The following is a 21,601-nucleotide window of genomic DNA, read 5'->3' on the forward strand; positions in this document are numbered from 1 at the left end:
GCAAATTCAACTCAATTCCCCACCTTGAGATTGACACGGAGAGAATTGAACTCCCCATCCTCCCACCCCACCCCCCTAAAAAAAAAAAACCTCAGGTCAGAAGGACTTCAACCAGGGTGATCCGTAACTCCAATTCAGGAGCCAAGGTACCTCCCAGAATGAAGGATTTCTAAATTGAAACTTTATTCAAACTTGCGGAAACAATAAAACTTCCCTTGGAAACTGATATAAACTTGAATCAGAACAAAGTTGAAATAAAACATTTTACTAGACTATCCGAACTGAAATTGTCAGATTTGTGTTAAACCCAGATGTAGAATAGTGAGCCAGTACCATTGAAGAATTTGCCAAGAATTTTTGGGAACTTGAATCTGATTCTATCCACAGCAGAGTAAATTGATAAACTGAGAAAGTGGAACAAAAGAATATCTCTGTTCACCATGGACAGAGTAGGGTTTGCCTCTAAAACCTTTGGTAAGAGAACCATTCTCTACTGTAAGAAACCATAAACCCATCCCATCATACAAAGAAAATAAAGTTTGACAAATTCCTTTTTATAGACCTTAGACAAATCCTAATCAAATTGAATCACATTACTATTGACCTACTTATATACTTACCACCTAAAGACTCTGAAGTAAACCCCAGGCTCATGAGGCCATGATAAGGGCCAATACATACACAAGTCCATAGAAAAACAAAAGGTCCATGGGGCAGACTGCATCAACCAATCTAATGGTTGGCCCCGATATTCTTAAGTAGCAAGTTATAGCAGACACTAGATCTGAGATGTTACTTAGAATTATGTAACTTTGAAGTGGTGAACTAGTTATTCTCTTATGTAGACCCAAGGATGGCAGTTACTATCAAAACTTAGTGACCCTAAGAAAATATACTCAAGAGCATGGTGTCCATTGTCAACAGGATTTATAAAATTTGGTTTTGGATTAGAATAACTAAAAAAAAAAAATCCCATTATAGAGGTTTAGGTGAATTGGGGTGACTGAAGTTTTGGAGCATTTTCCTTTTCTACTATTGACAACAAAAATGCATTAAATTTGACGTTACCTGCCAAAGAAGTTGAGCTTGGAGTTCAAATGAATCATGCCTGACTAGTTAAAGCATAGTTCGAAAACTCAGGTCTCGGTGGGATCTCGGTCCCTTGGAAAACCGAGACGAGTCGAGATCTCGCCGAGATTGTGCATTTTTTTTTTTTTTGGACTTGGACCCCCAACTCGGTGGGTTTTACACATATTTTGGGTCTGAAACCTGGTATTCAGCCTATTTCAGGCCATTTAAACACAATGGCATGCCCAGATTTCCAAAAAACAAGTCCAAATATGAGTTTCACTTTGGACCATAGGTTGGTAGGCGAGGAGTCATACTAAAACACCCTACTCTACACATAATTTAGTAATACATAGCAACTTAGCAATCAAAACATTCAATTTAATACATAGCAATCAAAACATTCAAATAAAGAGTACATCACATCAATCTTCTCTGAATTTGTTACATAAAATGTGATCGAGTAATGAATTCTTCCCCATATTGATCCACATAGAATTCCCATGTCATAGAATTGCTTAAGTGTTGCACATAGTGTAACACAGCCTCCATATAAGTGTTGTCATCAACATATACCAAACCCCCTGTCCTAGGGTGTATATGGGAGGTTGTTGGTATGAGGTGTGAGATCCACTGCTACTGTCATATTGAGTTTGAGGCGTGTATGGCTGGTTTGGGACTGGGAATATGTACCCAAAACCTGACCCAATGCTTTGATTGTCAAACTCAACTGCTGACTACCCAAATTGACCATAGCCACTATATTCAAAACCGGTGCTCTCCTGGCCATATTCATAGCCATGATGATGCTGAGATGAATGCCATGACTGATGCTCACTAGTTGTATCTATACTCATGCTTCCGAAACTTGCAATCATGGTGTTCCTACTGTTGTCATCCTGAGCATGTGAGTGTTTGCGACCCTTCTTTCTGTTGTACATTTTAGTGTGGCCACCATAGTCTTGATCTGGAGTGGCATGCGTAAACTGAGACTCACCTGTGAAACGCACAGGGTCCGCTTGCGTTTCCACATCATACTGGTACTGCTCGCGCATCCCCTCATGACGATCATCATAATAACCACCATTCTGCATGCCACCACCACCACCACCATCACCATCACCATCACCACCATCATCATCACCACCACCATCATCATTAGCAGGACTTCCTACTGCAGCCTCAAAAGGTCTCGGTGACTCTGAATGTTCACGCCCCTCTTGCGACATATAATCCTCAACATTAGTACCAGTTATAGACGCAATGGTGGGGTCGGGCCTACCCCTGGCTGATCCATATCGGGTGTACCACGATCCCTCACCCACGGGATCCTCATCATCATCAGAGTCCTCCTGGAAAATGTTAGACAGTTCGATGGGTTCTTTGTCATTGGCTTCAATTCCTTCACGTATGTACCTCATCCTTAATCTCATATTGTAGTGCACATACACAAGCTACTCCAGTCGTTCGCTACCCAACCTGTTCCGCCTCTTTGAATGTATTAATGAGAATGTACTCCAATTGTGCTCGAATCCGGAGGATGAACAAGTTTGTAAGAGCACTCTTACTGCTACCTTCCTCAGGTGGGGTGAACTTGTACCATAAAGCACCCACTAGTCGGTTGCATTACAAATATAAAATATTAAGAATATGTACATTCTAAAGGGATAAAATTATAATTCATAAATGTAATCATGCCACGTACCAGGGTCTGACTTTTGTCTACCCTCCACTGCAGCTTGTCGACCGAAACTTGCTGAGGCTTCTCAGAAGTATTTGATCTATTTTCATTTTAAATTTCAAACATTGTTAAAGGCATTAGTATTTTCTATTTAGTAAATACATTCATAAACTAACTACCAAAATACCAAAGTCCCATACTCTCACCTCATCATTGCAAGTAGCTTGTATCTTTGGATTGGGCTCCAACTTCTCAATAACAGCTTGAACTCCTACTAACAAATCTGTGTCTAGCCCAAGATCATGGGAGTGCTGATACTTTGGATTCAAATAGTATGCTGGTAAAGTAGACACCACAAATATAATTTGTTAGTGACTTAATGCCTTTGGGTTTTGAATATGTAAATGTAAAAAAGTTTTAACATTTAAAGTGTAAAGTATGTTGAACTCACCAGCTTTATGTAATGGATGACTTAAGTGCTTCTCCCACCTCTCATGAATGATGTTAATGTAGGACTTTGCACTTCAAGGTATAGCAGCTCTAACCATTTCCTTCATTTTTTGAATGACAGCATAAATGTGGGTCAAGGTAGGCGGCTTCTTTGTATCAACCATCCTCAGTAGTCAGTGCTGCCACTACTGGCTCTAATATGGCAACCACTTTATGCAAGTCCTTCCAGAATTCGTCACTTGCAATGGTCTGTTGTGCTGCCCTCCCTTCTTCTGACTTAGAACCTTGCCAACCAAACCATTGTTCACTTGCAAACATAGACCTCAGACCTATTACCTTCATCTGAAAGATCTTCAATGCAATGTAATTGGTGGCAACTCGAGTGACACCAGACCTCACTAAATCTCCATTGCATTTTTCCCTCAACATGGCTAAAGCATAACCATGGTTATATACAAAAGTTGTCACTTGTCTTGTCCTATTTACCACACCCGCCACCAAAGTTTTTTCCCCCATGTCCTTCAGCATTAAATCAATGGAATGTGTTGCACATAGAGTCCAAAAGAGCCGGATCCTCTTACTCTTCTTATTCATCAACTTCTCTCCAACCTTTTTATAGTTAGAACCGTTATCTGTCATAATTTGAATAACATTCTTTGCTCCTACCTCGTCCAGCACTAGCTTCAACTCATTATACAAGTATGATGCATCCTTTACATGTTTTGATGCATCGACAGACTTCAAGAATACTGTCTTCCCATTGCAACTCACCATGAAATTTATAATAGACAATCTAGTAGGTCCAGTCCAACTACCAGCCATAAGGGTAATCCCATACGTCTCCCACATTGGCTTCAAACCATCAATGTACTCTTTCAGCTCCTGTACCTCCTGAGGCAAATATACATTATATAATTTATGTGGTGAAGGCCCCTTCCATCCTGGGCCAACCCTCCCTGCAGCGTCAAGGAATGCATTACAGTATGTTCCTTGTGCTACATTAGCTGGAATGCCATTGTATAGCATGAACTTGCTGAAGGCTTTCCGTGCTTCCTCTTGTTTACCTCCAAACATTTGCGGGATGGTTGGTTGGTTGGTAGGCATCTTGTTGCCTAAAAATTGTTGGATCCTGCTAAAAAATGGGATCTGGGGAATGTGCTCTTGGTCGGGTTGGGGGCTGTGGTAAATTTCTTGTCTCAGTGCTTTTCCTTCTCTTATCTTGTTGCACTGGTGCAGCTGAACCAGATCTACCAGCTCCTCTTGCCTGCTCATATCTTCTTACATTCTCAAAATGCAAACTTTGTCTACTCTCTGCCAAAGTCTGATAGTAAATTCTCCATTCAGCCTCTGATTGAAACTCACTAGGTGGAGGCCTAAATTCAGTATCATCTTCTCCACGGACCTCTACACCAGGCCTCTCTAGTACTGCCTCATCAAACTGTTGTTGTATTCTTTCCCTCTCAGCTTTCTTTATTCTTCCTCCTCTCAAGTGTTGTGCCATAGCCAGTTTCACTTGGGTCGGAACATTTGGGCATGAGGCAACATCCTTGCCTGTACTAGACAAATGTTGCTTTAACCTGGTGGCTCCTCCAGATAGCAACTTTCCATAATAATTGCATTTGGACTTCTTTTCGTCTTCGGACATCGGGACTTCATGTTGCCATGCTATATCAGACATTGTGTACAAAATGTCTTATAGTTTACACTGTTACATAAAAAAACATGTATTAATAACTATTAAAGACTTAAAGTAATGTATTCAAGACTTAAAGTATTTTATTCATAATTGTTAAACATAATGTCAAACTACTAGAACAATCAAATAGCTATCTCCTATTTATCCCCTAACCCTAGTATTTATTTCTTAATTAAAAATAATATTTGGAATTTTTATTAAAAATATTTATACCTTAAAGTATAAGAAAAATATAATGTAATGATGTATTTGACACCATTTGAAGTTGAACATTATGTACATATGTTGGACATAATTTTCCATAAACAACAAGCATTTTTCCTTAATATTATATATATGTATTTTTTAATTTTCATAATATTTTTATTAATTCTGAGAAATAAAATAAAAATTTTAATGGGTGAAAATAAAAAACTGATCCATGATTCTGTTGAGCATCCAAAGTTGTTCAACATATATGAAAATCACTTCCAAACAATCACTATTCATCTTAGTTTTTTCAATTTTTTTCTTCAAATAAATCGTTTATTTTTGCAAAAATTATATTAAAAAAAATAATTACAGAAAAATAATTCGGACTCCATCAAGTGATAGATCGGCCAAAGTTGTTCAACATATATGAAAATCACTTCCAAACAATCACTATTCATCATATTATTTTCAATTTTTTTTTCAAATAAATCATTTATTTTTTGCAAAAATTATAATAAAAAAAATAATAACAGAAAAATAATTTGGACTCCATCAAGTGATAGATTGGCCAAAGTTGTTTAACATATCTCAAAATCACTTGAATCTATCTAGGATTGCACAATTTTTGTTGAAAAAAATAGATTTAGGGAAAAGAAGGAATACCTTTGAAAAACCTTCAAATGTGTGATGATTCTTGCAATATTGGAGTTGAATCTTCAAGTTTGTAGTTGAATCACCCTTCAAAGCTTGCAATCCATCAAAAATTTGAAGCCAAGAAGAAGAAAATCAAGTTTGGAGCAGTTTTTTCAAACTTTTAGCCTTTTAGAACAGATTTCACCGAGATATGTGAGTTCTGTCCATGGTTAGGTGGTAATAATTGAGGTAGATGGGTCATGATGGGTAAAAAAAATGGGCCAAACCGATACCAAGACCCGAGACCGAGATCTCGCTGAGATCTTGGCGAGAAATTGTAGTTTTATAAACCGTAGGCCATATCGACTCGGTTTTTGGAATTACTGAGAAACTCAGCGAGATCTCGCGAGTTCTCGAACCATGAGTTAAAGTTGTGGAGATTCGGCGTGGAATGTGCAACACCTTGGGGTTGGATTATAGTTGCTAAATATGGTGATAAACAATTTGGGTTGGAATCATAGTTGTCACGGCGTCTAGGCGACCCAAGGCGTTGGAGAGGGTAAAAAATCAAGTCGACACCAACTAGGCGTCCAAGACGCCCGCCTAGGAGACCAAGGGGAAGAAGGCTGATGGACTCGGTGTCCAATGCTGTACAAGTTAGCAGTTGACAAGGAATGTGTTCTTACTGATTGTTTTTAGGTTGAAGATAGGAAGGTGATTTGGGTCCTTACTTCAGAATGCATCTGTTGGCAGTCGGTTTGAAGAAGTTACAATCTATTGGCACATTGCTGCAGCTATGTAATTCACTAGAAAATGGAGGCTAGGAGAGATGGGGATGGTTGTCCTCACTGGGATTTTTCAGTTACTTCATAATATAACTTTTTTACTATTTAGATGGTTGGTGAAGTGGAGAGGAAGCCTGAGGTCAGTAGGGCTATGGAAAATTAAATCTGCTAAGAGTGGTAACCTTTGCTTCGGTTATGGACATAGAGAAAGGTACTGACATCACCCAATTTGCAACAAAAAGGGTGATTTTAGCTGACAGCCAAACATGAGCTATTTATGTCAGGTTGAAGAGGATGCCATAGCCCATTTGTATTTGAATTGTTATATTGATGAAAAGGTATGCTTTAACTAATTTGGTCTGTTTGGGGTTGTTGGCATCTAAAGGCCCGAGATTTGTTAAATTATTCAGTGAACTAAGAGTTCTTGTGAGAAGGAAATATTCTGTGGAATCTATTGCTGTATGCAATTTTGTAGGGCTTGTGGAAAGAGAAGAACAGAAGGGTTTTTGAAGACTATTCTAATTCTTAGCCTAGAATTTGTGATTATATTGCCAGCAATCTGATCTGGGGCCTCTATGGTACCTTCCTTACATCTGCCTCTTTCATTTGGTAGCATGGCTCTTGTCCTATAACTTGATTTTACCTTCTTAGTGGGTTTGGAGATTTCCTGACCTTGTCAAATGACCCAACTTCTTATCCTTGTGTGATGAGTGTCTGATATTCTCAAATTTGCAATTGCTATACTGTACAGAGGTTGGCTTTTTAGTTCCTTTCAGAAGAGTAAAATCTTCTTAATTGGCTTAAAGTATTAAACTGATATTTTAATTAGGTTGCATTTGATTTGTTCTTGTTTTTCTTATTTTTGTTTTACATTTTAACTTATGTGATCTGTTTAATTGTTCAATGTTGACAGAGGAGGTATTTTTAGACACCCAACCATTGATACGATCTATTCTTGATGGATACAATGTTTGTATCTTTGCATATGGTCAAACTGGTTCAGGGAAGACTTATACAATGGTATGCATGCTATAATATCGTTCTTATGAGTTTAGACAACTGTGGGTTCCCTTTGTCAGTCCTATGCTGTTTGTCTGGGTTACTTCACATATCTTTCGTTAGTTTCAAGTCTAATGCGGCTAAATTCTATTGTTCCAGACTGGGCCAGATGCAGCTTCCAAAGAGGATTGGGGGGTCAATTACCGAGCTCTAAATGATCTCTTCCACATCTCACAGAGTAGGAGAAATTCATTTATATATGAAGTTGGTGTTCAAATGGTTGAAATATATAATGAACAAGTGCGTGACTTACTAGCGAGTGACGGCACCCAGAAAAAATATCCTTCCCTTATTTTAGTCTTTTGTCATTGAAGTATTTCTTTCCCTTGATTCAATGATCCTTTGTTTCCTTTACTTGCACACACTTGGGATTTGGTCTACTACTCAACCAAATGGACTAGCTGTCCCTGATGCAACCATGCTTCCTGTCAAGTCAACGGGGGATGTCCTGGATCTAATGCAAATAGGACTAATGAATAGGGCTGTTGGTGCCACTGCTCTAAATGAAAGAAGTAGCCGATCCCACAGGTTTCCATTTTTATTGGACTGTATATTTTTAAATTAGCTGTTCTTCACAGGGTTGGTGATAATTTTGATTTATACGTGCAGTGTTCTCACCGTTCATGTTCGTGGGACGGACTTGGCGACTAGTGCTACTTTGCGTGGCAATCTTCATTTAGTAGATCTTGCTGGAAGTGAAAGAGTAGATCGCTCTGAGGCAACAGGAGAAAGGCTTCGTGAAGCACAACATATTAACAAATCATTATCTGCCCTTGGAGATGTCATATTTGCCCTAGCTCAAAAGAGCCCTCATGTACCATACAGAAATAGCAAACTTACTCAAGTCCTGCAAAGCTCTTTGGGTAATTGTCTGTTTCCTAGTTTTTGATTGTGATGCATCTTTCAGATTGCTTAAGATGGTATTTCTTGCTTGTTATTTTCCCCTTTTAAATTCATATTCCTCTTTCATTATCCACACTACAGGTGGTCAGGCAAAGACACTCATGTTTGTACAGCTTAACCCAGACGTAGATTCATATTTTGAGACTTTAAGTACCTTGAAGTTCGCAGAGAGAGTATCAGGAGTTGAACTAGGTGCTGCACGGAGTAGCAAGGAGAGCAGGGATGTAAGAGAATTGATGGAGCAGGTCAATTATTTTGAGTGCTACGACTTTTATTTTTCATTTAATAATTTTAGACAATTCATTTCCCCATTGCTCGATGCATATTATGTTGTCATGGCAATTTTAGTTTGGAAAGAAAGAGGTTATGGGAGAGTATTCTTTAGAAATCATAAATATAAGGGTAGATTACATGACACCCCCTGTAAGTTTCCCCATACTCAACTCACCCCCTCTTAGTTTAAAATTCACATCCGTCCCCCTCTGGAGTAACGTTGTTAACTCAAAACAATCCAAAAACTGAAAAGACAATTTTAACCTCAACCAAAATAAGATAAACAATGACAATTGAGGTACCCAACGTTTGTAGAAAATGCACTTTAGATACCCAAAGCTTGTAAGTTATATTTAGGATACCACTTTTGATATTTCCAATTATACCCCAAATCACCACCAGCGCCACAACCACCATTGCCGCTGACACCACCGCCACCCACCATTACCTGCGATTGGGATATGGATTTTTTGGGAATTGAATGAAAAAGTTGGTTTATGCTTACCAGCGTGTAACTGGGTACCCTCTGGCTCTATTCTTTTTCCTCTTTTTGATCGAGCCAGTCTTGTTCCTTTCTTCCAGGTTTGATCTCTTTTCTAATTCTTATATTTCTTCTTTTTCTTCTCTTACCATTCCTCTTCCTTTGTGTGTGTGTGCCATTGATGCTCTGTTCTGGGCAGTACTATCAAATTTAATTGAAAACTTTGTTGAACCATTATTACCAATCGTTTGGCCCTGGAATTTGGGTCGATGGCAGCCTACCCTTAGGCGATTCAATTCCTAGAACCTTAGCCTCTAATGCTTCTCACTGTGAGAATTGAAACCATACTCAGATCTGGTTTCTGAGTCACCGCTCAGATATATATTGCAGCCAGTTATTATCAACACCCTACTTGGTTCACGGGTATGCTATTGGGTGTTTGTAAGAGCCTTAGGTCTTAAGAATTGGTGCCTAAAATTTTAGGAAGAACAAGGTTTAGTTGAGTAAGATCTGTCACTCGAAACCAGTATAGGTCTCTGCTGGTTCCTTCTTTGTTCTACCGTGAGAAAGAATAAGATTTAGTCTCCGTGAAACCTTCGTAGAATCCCAACAGACAACGGGTCAGAATCAGGGAGAATGGAGAAAGACAAAGAAACCAACAATGGAAGTGCGAAATCACAACTCACAAGCTCTTCGCCTAATTCGAGGGTAGCATCTCAATCAAACAGAACCACAAACGAACATCGATCCAGAGATTAGCACGGGAGTCACGGAGACATCGATGGCTAGACCCTTCTCTTGTATCTCTGAAAACCCTAAAACCAAAAGAAGCAGAAAAAGGTAGAGAGGAGAACGAGGCAGTTATTTTGGGGAGATTAAAGCAGCAGGTCGGTCGGAGATTGATGCAGTAGGTCTAGGTCAGACGGAGATTGAAGATGCAGATTGGTCGGAGATGGAGAACGAGAAGATACTAGCTCCGGTGCTGGTGCTGGTGCTGGAGAAGGTGAAACACATTCCTTCATTACAATTGATTTTGGGGTTTATTGGTAAAGGGTAAAACAGTAAGTTTACCCTTATTTGAGGGTAGTTTGGGCATTTAAAATTAACTTGCTTACATCATCACTTAAGGGTAAAATAGTAAGTTTATCCTTGGACACCCCCCCCCCCCCCCCCCCCCCCCCCCTCTTCCCCCCTTCCCCCCCCCCCCCTCCCCCCCCCCCCCCCTCCCCCCCCCCCCCCCCCCCCCCCCCCCCCCCCCCCCCCCCCCCCCCCCCCCCTCCCCCCCTTTTCCCCCCCCCCCCCCCCCCCCCCCCCCCCCCCCCCCCCCCCCCCCCCCCCCCCCCCCCCCCCTATAAACCCCCCCCCCCCCCCCCCCCCCCCCCCCCCCCCCCCCCCCCCCCCCCCCCCCCCCCCCCCCCCCCCCCCCCCCCCCCCCCCCCCCCCCCCCCCCCCCCCCCCCCCCCCCCCCCCCCCCCCCCCCCCCCCCCCCCCGAGGGTAGTTTGGGCATTTAAATAAAATTAATGTTGAATTCGTGAATACCGGCATTTTTTATAATATGAGAAGGAACATTCGGAATAGGTACAAGGACAATATTACCCCTATGACAGTTTTACCCTTGAAGCCATATTACAACACTCCCCCTCAAGTTGGTGCATACATATCAAACATGCCCAACTTGCTAATAACAAAACCAAACAACTTAATACTAATTCCCTTAGTAAGAACATCGGCCAGTTGTTCACTAGATTGAACAAATGGAATACAAATTACTCCTTGCTCCAACTTTTCCTTGATAAAGTGCCTGTCAATCTCATCATGTTTGGTACTATCATGTTGGACTGGGTTATGGGCAATACTGATTGCTGACTTGCTATCACATTAGAGCCGCATATGAAGATCAACAACCATTCCAAGATCTTGAAGAAGCCCCTTGAGCCAGAGAAGTTCACAGATACCTTGTGCCATAGCCCTAAATTCAACTTCATCATTGGACCGAGCAACCACTGCTTGTTTCTTGCTTCTCCAGGTAGTTAAATTTCCCCCAACAAAGGTACAATATCCAGATGTTGATCTTATATCATCAGGACTGCCTGCCCAATCTGCATCAGTGTAGGCTTCTACTTGAAGATGACTATGCGGAGAATACAAGATTCTTTTTCCAGGAGAAGACTTCAGATACCTTAGAATTCTGTATGCTGCCTCCAAGTGAGAAGAATGAGAGTCATGCATAAAGTGACTCACTATACTCGCTGCAAATGCAATGTCTGGTTGGGTATGGAAAAGATATATCAATCGGCCAACTAATCTCTGATAACTACCCTCATCCACTGGGTCATCGTCCTTACTCTTCAAGTATGTGTTGGGCTCCAGAGGGGTATCGGCAGGTTTACACTCAAGCATCCCTGTATCATTCAAAAGGTCTAAGGGTGTAATTTCTCTGGGAAAGAGATATACCCTTGGCTGAATAGGCAACTCTTATTCCCGAGAAATATCGTAATCTTCAACTTCTGAATTTCTTGTGCATCGCTTCCTGTGATCACTATGTCATCCACAGAGATGATCAGAATTGTGATATTCTGTCCCACAATAATGTGTGGTCAGAATTGCTTTGCTTATAGCCATTAGCAATCATGGCTTTATGGAAGCGACCAAACCAGGCCCTTGGTGATTGTTTTAGGCCATATAAGGCTTTCTTCAACTTGCATACTTTTCCCTGAGTAGCTGGAGTAGCAAAACCCGGAGGTATCTCCATAGAAACATCTTTTTCCAATTCTCCATGCAAGAAGGCATTCTTGACATCGAGCTGTTGGAGATTCCAGCCTTGATTTACAGCACAAGAAATAATCACTCTTACTGTGTTCATCTTTGCCACAGGGGCAAAGGTCTCTTGGTAGTCGATTCCATGGTTTTGGGTGAACCCTTTCGCAATCAGCCTTGCCTTGTATCTCTCTACTGACTCATCTGACTTGTGCTTCACCATAAAGACCCATTTGCAACCAACAGGTTTCTTTCCTGGTGGAAGGACCTTTAAATCCCAGGTTTTATTTTTCTCCAGGGCATGCATTTCTTCACTCATTGCCTCCTTCCATTTCTGTTTGGCTATTGCTTCCTACCAATTGTTAGGAATAGAAACGGAGGATAATGAAGAGACAAAAGTATGGAATGAAGGAGTTAAAGAATTATAAGAAACAAAATGGAAATTGGGTGGTGAGTACTACTACGCTTGGGTTTTCGAATAGCAATGGGTAAATCAAGACTAGGATCAGGAATAGACTTACCAGAGCGATGACTAGGAGCAGGTACTGATGTTGTGGGAGCAGTGGTGGTGGTCTCTTTGTGCCAAGTTCCATAAGGAGGGAAGTATGTTTTCCGAGAGAAAGTCTTCAACTCTTTTGATTCACCAGACTCTCCCTGGACTATAGGCTGCCCATTCTGTCCTTGCTCCTGTTCCTGATTGGTAATCCCATCCTCTAATTCAACAGACACATCTTCTATGGTAGGAACATTTACATCCAGGGGAGCAATTAAAGGTACATCTTCATCATTTGGCATCTCCCCCTGAAGAGGTACCAGTGGTACAAAATAAGCTTCAGTCTCCCGAAAGACCACATCCATGGTCACAAACAATTTCCTAGAAAGAGGATGGTAGCACTTATACTCTTTCTGGGTAGCTGAATATCCAAGAAAAATACACCGAAGACCTTTGGGGTCAAATTTCCCATGAGGATGGTGGTTTCAGGCAAAAACCACACAGCCAAAGACTTTTGGAGGGACAACAAACGTAGATGATCCTAATAAAACATCCAAAGGGCAGCGACCAGCTAAGACACGTGAAAGAAGCCTATTGATCAGGTATGTGGCAGCTAGAATGGCATCGCCCCAGAAACGGGGAGGAACAGTCATGGCAAAGATAAGGGAGCGAGCAACCTCCAACAAGTGTCTGTTCTTTTGTTCAGCCACGCCATTCTGAGCTGGAGTATCGACGTAGGACGTCTGATGTATAATACCATGAGAGTCCAAATAGTTGTGAAAAGCTCCATCCGTGTAGTCCTTGCCATTGTCAGACCGTAAAATTTCCACCTTTGCATCAAATTGAGTATGAACCATCTTGTGAAATAGACGGAAATAGGTAAAAAATCACTCTTGTTGTGTATCAAATATACCCATGTAGTGCGACTATAACTGTCAATAAATGTAACAAACCATCGAAAACCAGAAGTAGAAACACACCAGGCTGGTTCCCATACATCAGAATGTATTAATCCAAAAGGATTCACAGTTCTACCATCAGAAATAGGGTAAATATTCCTAATTTGCTTTGCCAGAGTGCAAGCATCACAAGAAAAATCATTGGGATTACATTGTTTGAATAAACTAGGAAATAAAGTAGATAAAACACTCAATGGTGGATGCCCCAAATGGCGATGCCACTTATTTAATTCAAATAGTGCAGAGGTAGAATCAGAAGAAAAGGCCTAAGATGTCAATGTTGTCGGTGAATTGTCAAACACGTACAAACCACCGACTACCTTACCACATACAATCGTATGACCCGTTACCAAGTCCTGGAACAAACAATGATTGGGAAAAAAGGTTACTTTGCAGTTTAAGTCCCTAGTTAAACTACTGATGGATAACAAATTAGTAGAGAACTTAGGAACATGCAATACAGAAGAAAGACAAAGAGAAGAGGTGCACTGAATAGATCCTTTGCCCGAGATCGGAGAAAAAGACCCATCAACAACACGAACTTTATTATGGCCAAATAAAGGAGAATATTTTGAAAAAAAGGGAGGAAGAACCTATCATATGGTCGGTTGCACCAAAGTCAATGACCTAAGAGTTGGGTATGACCGAGGTGCAATTCCCACCAAACGAAATACCTGTATAATGAGTGGTAGTGGAATCGGATGGTAGGGAAACAATTGAAGCAGCCAAAGGAGACCTAGATTAAGAGGTATCCGAACGTGTCATCATATTCCGGAGATGTTGAAGTTCTTCCACAACTTGAGAAAGAGAGTGATTGGGAGGCTACTCTTCAGTAGATGCGTGGTTTGCCCGGGCATTTTTGGAATGATTGGATCCACCCTTCCCCCCGCCCACGGGTTTCTACAGGGTGACTATGAAGCTTCCAACATCGGTCCTTAGTATGCCACTCCTTCCCACAGTGATCACATTTAATAGGGGGACGATCACTAGGCACACAATCACCACTAGAACTGCGGGAAGAGTTCCCATGGGAAGCACTTGGAGACCCAGAAAAGAGAGCCGATCTCTCTTGATTGATGGGATTAACCATGGCTATCCGGCGACTATCTTCCACCGCAAGAATCGCATAAGCCTACTCAAGAGTAGGTAGAGGATCACGATTCAATATAGTTGCCCGGATCTTATCAAACTCAATATTGAGACCGGCCAGAAAATAAAAAACCCGTAAGCCGTCTTCCCACTTCTGGAAAGCCGTGGTATCAACATCATAGGTGGCAGTGAAGGTCCCAAAAAAATCCAATTGCTGTCACATTGTGCATATCTTGTTATAATACTGGGAAAGAGATAATTCCAACTACTTTGTCGAGTGGATTTTCTGACGGAGTTCATAACATTGGGCGGCATTCCCTACCTGAGAATAGGTGTCCTAGGCTGTTTTCCAGATCTTGGCAGCCGTATCAAGAAGAAGGTAGCGTTCGACAATCTCTTGGTTGATGGAATTAACCAGATAAGACATGACCAAGAAATTAAAATTCATCCACCTATCTTGGGCAAGACCAGCCTCGGTAGGCCTGACGTTGTCCCGGAGATGTATCTAGAGAGACCTCGGGAACCACTAGCAAACAAGCAGGAGTGAGACCACAACAGATAGTTGCTTCCATTTAATTTAATGGAGCTGGCTGGAAAGGGAAGAAAGTCATGTTGAGACGTGCCATCGGGGCCAGAGGAAGCTGATGTAATCTCGGAATTGTCAGGCATGATGGCTGGTGAAAAATAAATTCTCAAGAACAGAGAAAAAAATACCCCCAAAAAGTTTTAATGCATAGGGAGGCAAAAACTGCCCTTGGTGGAAGTCAACTCACCACCAAGGATGGAAAAAGAAGGCGGCAAAGGAGACAAGGGCTCCCGCGAGAAAGAGGAAGGGCGAGAGAGTCGCGGGAGGCTGGAAGGGAGGCGGAAGGCTGGCGGAGGCTGGCGGAGGTGGCGGAAGACTGGTGGGGGGGTAGAAGGTTGGCGGTGGCGGCGGTAAGGTGGTGGAGGCTGGCGGAAGTCAAGTGGTGGGGGGCGGTGGTGCTACTAGGCGAGATCACAAGGAGGAGAGAGAGAGAGAGAGAGAGAGAGAGAGAGAAATTATGTCCCATATTCTCGGATGATTTTTGGCTTTGATGCCATGTTGAATTCCGTGAATACTGGCTTAGTCAGTGTGACTACAGCCATTCTTTATTTATAATATGAGAAGGAACATTCTGGAATAGGTACAAGGACAATATTACCCCTATGACAATTTTACCCTTGAACCCATATTACAACAATTAACTTGCTGACTTCATCACTTAACCGCATAATACTAATGGTGTGTTACCTCAAGGGGTCAACTCAGTTGGCAAAAGACCAACTCCTCAAATAAGAGGTCAGGAGTTCAAACCACCTTGGGGCCTATCCCCATCCCCTAATTCCCCCCCCTCTATTATACAAGCTCTTAATCCAAAAAAAAATAAAATACTAATGGTGTGGACCAACTTGTAATATAGTTCTCTAATTAGGGGATGCAGAAGTGTATTTTAAACTAAGAGGGGGTGAGTTGAGTATGGGGAAATTTACAGGGGGTGTCATGTAATTTACCCTAAATATAAACTGAAAGTTCAAGTTTTAGAATATGATTAAAATCTCTACAGAAACACTATCAAGTAATACAATGATGGTCCAAGATTTTCTAACTTTATTTACAGCTAGCTTATATGTCAAGAAACTCGAACATAATTTTTACTCTATCACGTATTCATCAAAATTTGATCAGAGATCTTTTTTTGAGGATTGGTTAGAAGAGCTATTGTGCAAACTCCTCATTCTATTGGAGGCTATGGTGAGCAAACTGATTTGGCAGATGTATTGGCTAAGCAGAGTGTGTTCAGGGACAGCATTTCCCTTATGAGGTCCTAGTTGGTATTTGTTTTCACTCTGTTCTGGATCTAAAGGACTTCCCCTCTGAGGGTTATTCTGTTCTCTCAATTTCCTTCTTGAATCTTGATAAATTCTGTATCCAAAAGAAAATGTGTATAATAATCGATTATAGGAGTTTTGAATGATTATTTAAGGGACCTGTTGATTGGATTGAACGGGGTTGAACCATTGAAGTAAAGGGTAGAAAGTTTTTGAGAAGTTTATTTCCAATTAATAATTTAGTATCATTTGCAATTGGCTGATTGATATTTTTTGTGGTTTATGGAACTTAAGCTAAAATGATTGGTGGTATGGTGCTAGTGACTTGGAATTTAAATGAGACTTGTGGGAGAAAGAAAACAACACAAAGTGGATAATACTACAATAGAGACAAGAAGGTAAGAGAATCGTCATTGGTATTAACAACAGGAAAACTATAGGAATATCACCTAGAGGTTCTAATAAAAGCTTCAAAATCATCATGGAAGCAGAAGATTTTTAAATTTAGTGCAGAAGTGACTTTATATGAATTTTATTTATTGACCGTAGGAAATCAAACAACTTCAGATAGGTATAAAATATGAAGTGTAATTGAAGTGGTATGGTTATTTGCAGCAAAGGCTGACTGGTAGCATGCAGATTAGAGGAGTTAAATGACCCAGGTGTGGATGGACTGAAAATGACTTGGGAAGAAGTGGAGAGAAAAGATATTAATGGCTTTGGGTTGACAACAATCATGTCTTTGAACAGTTGAACTGTAAAACAGGATCTGTGTGGCCAACCCCATTTAATTGGAAAAAGGCTTAATTAAATTGTGTTGCATTATGTTTGTATTGGTATTCAATGTACATGAAACAGACCATATAGGTGCTTTATATTCACTTGTCCTATGGACCTGGGGTGAAAGAATCTACTGTAACTATTGATGCTGGTGCTGTGGCATCTACATCATGCAGATGTGCATGTTTTGAGCTTCTTTTGGGCAGTGAATCCATATATATGACTGCACTGTGAATTTGCGACAAGATGCCTCATGTAACCACATTCACTTATGACTGGTATCCAGGGAAAAAAGACATAATACATCTTTTTCCTTACCTTAATACCTTTACTTAAACCAAAAGAAGATATAACAGTATAACACGTCCTTGCTGAAATAATAGACTAATTTTAGCCTGCGGGGACATTGTAGTATCTTGTTATTTAGTTTTCAAAGCCAATTTTGGCATTACCATCTGAATCTTGTTCACCTTGCAGGTAGCATCACTTAAGGATACAATTGCAAAGAAAGATGAGGAGTTAGAGCGGCTGCAACTGCTTAAAGATCTCAGAACTGTATCCCCCACTGTCAATGGTGAGAAGCGGGGCACCAGCTTACTTAGGCATGGGCCTTCCTCTCCAAGCAGACACTCCCTCAGTGTGGCTGCTGCACAACGAATCCGAAGACTGTCAGGTGGGAAAGGTTCAGGGCTTGAGAAAGCAGCGTCTGATCAAGACAACAGCTCTGAGCACAGTGATAAGCGTTCTGAAGCTGGTTCTCAGCAGTCAATGGATGACTTGAGGCACCATAAGGAGTTTTTCCAAGAGTCAAAACTTGCTATTGTGGATGCAGGACAGAATTTTTCTTCAGATGTTGAGCTCCTAGGGTTTGGGGATGCAGATTCTGAGGAGAGATTAAGTGACATATCTGATGGTGGCCTGTCCATGGGAACAGAAACTGATGGTTCAATAGCAAGTGTTGTTGAGTTCACTCTTTTCCCTGAAGGAGCAAAACCAGCTGTGGGCATTGAGAAGTGAGTACTCCACCCCTCACCCCCCCCCCCCCTAAAGGCTTTGGTTGCTTACCAGGCAGCTCTCTTCCAGAAAAATAAAATGCTGAACACCCTCTCTATAACACCCTCATCAGGTACTGGAGGAAAAGTGCCTACCATTCATACTATCTATAATGTTAAGTGGGTTGGCAAAGATCTGCGGTAATTGCCCATAATGATGTGACCAAAACTGTATCATTGTCTCTTGATAGAATTAGCCTGTATTCTGGCTATGTGAGGAAATTCTTATGACTACTTCAAAAACTTTTTTCTTTCTTTCTTTTCCTTGTTTTTAATGCTAGCAAGGTAACTGCATTATCTTAGCTGTATGACTCTAACTCTAATTGCACTTCTATTCTGTTTCTAAATATGTTTTACCAGCACAACTTACTCACCTAGTTGCATTCATGTTTTCCCTGCATGGCAGGTCCCAAGGGGACAAATACTATGATTAATGACCACTGCACATCATGCTTTCACATTTTATGTTTTACAACGAGCAAAATGCAACTGAAACTGTGCTTTTGGAATTGATCTATGTTGAAATCCAGCATTATAGCTTTATTATCTTTCAAGTGGATGGGGTTATGAATTATAATGTCACCAGGTGGTTATTGTAATCTCAAATCTTGTCAGTGTAGTCCCCTTCTCTTGCTATTGCAATGTTTGGTATTCAGTTTTTCAAAGACTAGTATAATGAAGCACTTGAATGATAAAAATGCAGAAGCTGATAAAAACCTCACATTTTTTGATATGTGATTTGGGTTATCTAAGCTTATTATCTCCTTGAAACAGGGAGCTGTAGTGCTGCTTGCAGAGGCCAGTCTCCTTGCCCCCCTTTTTAGTGAGTAGAAAACTATTAGAACTGAGTAGCAACAGGAGTAATATGAAATTGGGTCTATCTACAGAAACATTCTGACAAAATCCTCATTACCTGATGACACTTTTGTTTTGCAAGCTTGGTTGTGATAATAAATGGTGTTGTACTATCAAAATAGGTGTGAAATCTGATTCTATTTTACTGAGAGTTCTTGAACTCCTATGTGCAGGTCAAAACCGGCCCCATCCAAACTTCCTAAACCTCCACCAAAGCAGGTTCAAACAGGGTCAGTTCGACGGTCATCATCGAAGGAAACTTTGAAGGTTCTAACTAGTATGTATAGTAGATTCTTCAGTAGTGAGAAATTCACTACCAATACTTTGGATTTGCTTTATAGGAATTTGACCATGCCTCATACTGGTGAATGCCCTGGCAGGTTCCAAAAAGGTCCCCACAAGTGGCAGCTCTTCCACAACCAAACCAGTTAAACGATGGCAGTAAGGTTAGAAGGCACTTTGACAGCAAATATTTCTTTTGTCAACACGAATTTGAACCGATTTTGTAGCACCGTGTAGCTTGTATGTACTTTACTGAGGTTCCTCACCTCATTTTTATTTATTGCCTGTCATGTTTGTTTTGTTGCAATTTAGGCATCCTTGTATTTGTGGAGGCTAAATGCCTGCATTCAGTGTGTAATATATTGTTTTTTCTCCATCCGATTTTGTCTGTGCTTCAGATGTTTCACTTTTGTGTTTGTGTTCCCAAACTACAAGCAAATTCTGCTTTATAGGATGGCAAGGCCTTGAGTCCGACTTACATATTAGGTGGTAAGTTCGCTGGCTATGAACTACAAACTATCTAAAAGGCATACCCATTTTGTTTCCCTCCAGTTAAATTGTTAAAAAAACACCATGGAACCTGAATCTGTAACCATGAAATTTAAATTGAACTTAAAGGGGGAAAAATGAATCACTATTGAACACAATGTGAACTTTGTTGCTGGACTCAGATGATACTCGTGGTTCAAGTAAGTGGAATGGGAAATGGGATTGGCCTCTCAGTTAATTCTGGTTCCAATTCAGCTAGAATCAGTCGGGAATCAGCCTGGACCCTTTCTGGATTGGCCGATTCTGATCTGCAGGAATTGATGACATCCCTCAGGAAGGCGTGAGCCGGGTTATAGAAAAGTGCAGTGAGAAGATCCCGAGAGCCTTGGGGAGCAGATATCGGAGGCCTTTCCCAAAAACCCTGAAATGGACGGTCCAGATGAGGAATCTTGTGATTGGACATTTGAATTTTGCCCACTATAGAGACCTTTTCACTTTTGATGACAAGAGGGGACTTTTTTTCATTTGTTTATTGTCTTGTCTTTGTGGCCTTATCCTGTAGGAGTTTGGTCACCGAAGAATCTTCCTTTTATACAGATAGTGATTCTGCCGACTCTGCTCTAGGTTTGACTCATAAATTGGAAACCCAAGGTTAAGCTCAGCTTACAAGCTGAGCTGGTTGCCCTCGTTCCTTATTGGGCTCTGGCTTCAGTCTTCAGCTATCTTCCATTAGTAGTCGCCATTCCATTGTGACCAAGTAGTCATCTTAGAACAGTCTTTTTTGTGAAAACAGGAGTCAGATTACGTACATTATGATTCTTTCTTGATCTTGTAATAGGGGGAGTTTCGTCTATTGAATATATATATATATTTTTTAATTGGCATGTAAGTTACTATGCAGGCGCATCTAGGGTTTAAGGTTTAAGAGGTCCTCCAATTCTCATGGATCTTTATTCTCAAAAAAAAAAAAAAAATTCTCATGGATGACCAATGACTTCAGATCCTGCAACGATTTTTTTTCGCCTTTTCCTTTTTTCTAAATTTATAGTGAAGTCTTTCTTCAAGCTTGCTCCATTATCAATAGTGGGGGATCTTTCCGGTCAAAGATTAATAATGAACCTGGATGCTCATGGTTAGTTGACATGTCAGAGATGACAGAACTCCAAGCAAATGCGCTGCCTGTGGCGTGCTCTGATGCGCCCTATGATTACTTTTTTTTTTTTTTTTTTGTTTGGGTAATTGGGAGCTTTACATATATAGTTGATAGAGGGGGGGGGGGATTGAACCGGGGAGGGGATAAGATACCAGCCAAGAGACTCGAACTCAAAACCTCTTGGTGAGCATGGGCATGAAGCGCACCACGGCTCACCAACTGAGCTAAGTAGTTGTTGGTCTTTTTTTTTTTTTTCAAATGGACTGAATCTATGGTGATCCATCAAGTTTTGCCATGTGGATTGATGATGTGGGAATCAGATTATTGTGTATTTGGAAAAAAATAATTTTAATTGACATATCTAGAAAATGATCTGGATTGATTATTTGTTAAATTTCATACTTAAAATTCAATTATACATTCAACCAAAAAAAAAAATTTAATTATATATCATTCCATTTATTGTTATGCACCTTCTTAGTAATGTAAGCATGGTTATACACTTTTTTTTTTTTTTTTTTTTTTTATAGTTTTAGATTTTTAGAAATTTTATTTATCTACTTGGCCAACATTGATTAAATTGAAATTTGACATGTGAGCAAGCTGGTTCTAAATATTT

General features: G+C 40.7%; 1 protein-coding gene across 2 annotated transcripts in view; it reads left to right on the forward strand.

The window, feature by feature from the left end:
- LOC122671524 (kinesin-like protein KIN-14J) overlaps window positions 1–19,715 on the forward strand; it is a 48,309-nt gene extending 28,594 nt beyond the window's left edge. For both annotated transcript variants that reach the window (XM_043868791.1, XM_043868792.1), the window contains exons 17-24: window positions 7,419–7,525; window positions 7,664–7,842; window positions 7,928–8,092; window positions 8,174–8,427; window positions 8,549–8,712; window positions 17,629–18,164; window positions 19,232–19,335; window positions 19,439–19,715. In XM_043868791.1, the coding sequence (XP_043724726.1) occupies window positions 7,419–7,525; window positions 7,664–7,842; window positions 7,928–8,092; window positions 8,174–8,427; window positions 8,549–8,712; window positions 17,629–18,164; window positions 19,232–19,335; window positions 19,439–19,503 (1,574 nt within the window). In that variant the 3' untranslated portion in view covers window positions 19,504–19,715. The remainder of the gene's footprint in view (window positions 1–7,418; window positions 7,526–7,663; window positions 7,843–7,927; window positions 8,093–8,173; window positions 8,428–8,548; window positions 8,713–17,628; window positions 18,165–19,231; window positions 19,336–19,438) is intronic.
- Window positions 19,716–21,601: the final 1,886 nt, after the last annotated feature.

This window comes from Telopea speciosissima, chromosome 8 (assembly GCF_018873765.1).
Source record: "Telopea speciosissima isolate NSW1024214 ecotype Mountain lineage chromosome 8, Tspe_v1, whole genome shotgun sequence".
NCBI lineage: Eukaryota > Viridiplantae > Streptophyta > Magnoliopsida > Proteales > Proteaceae > Telopea > Telopea speciosissima.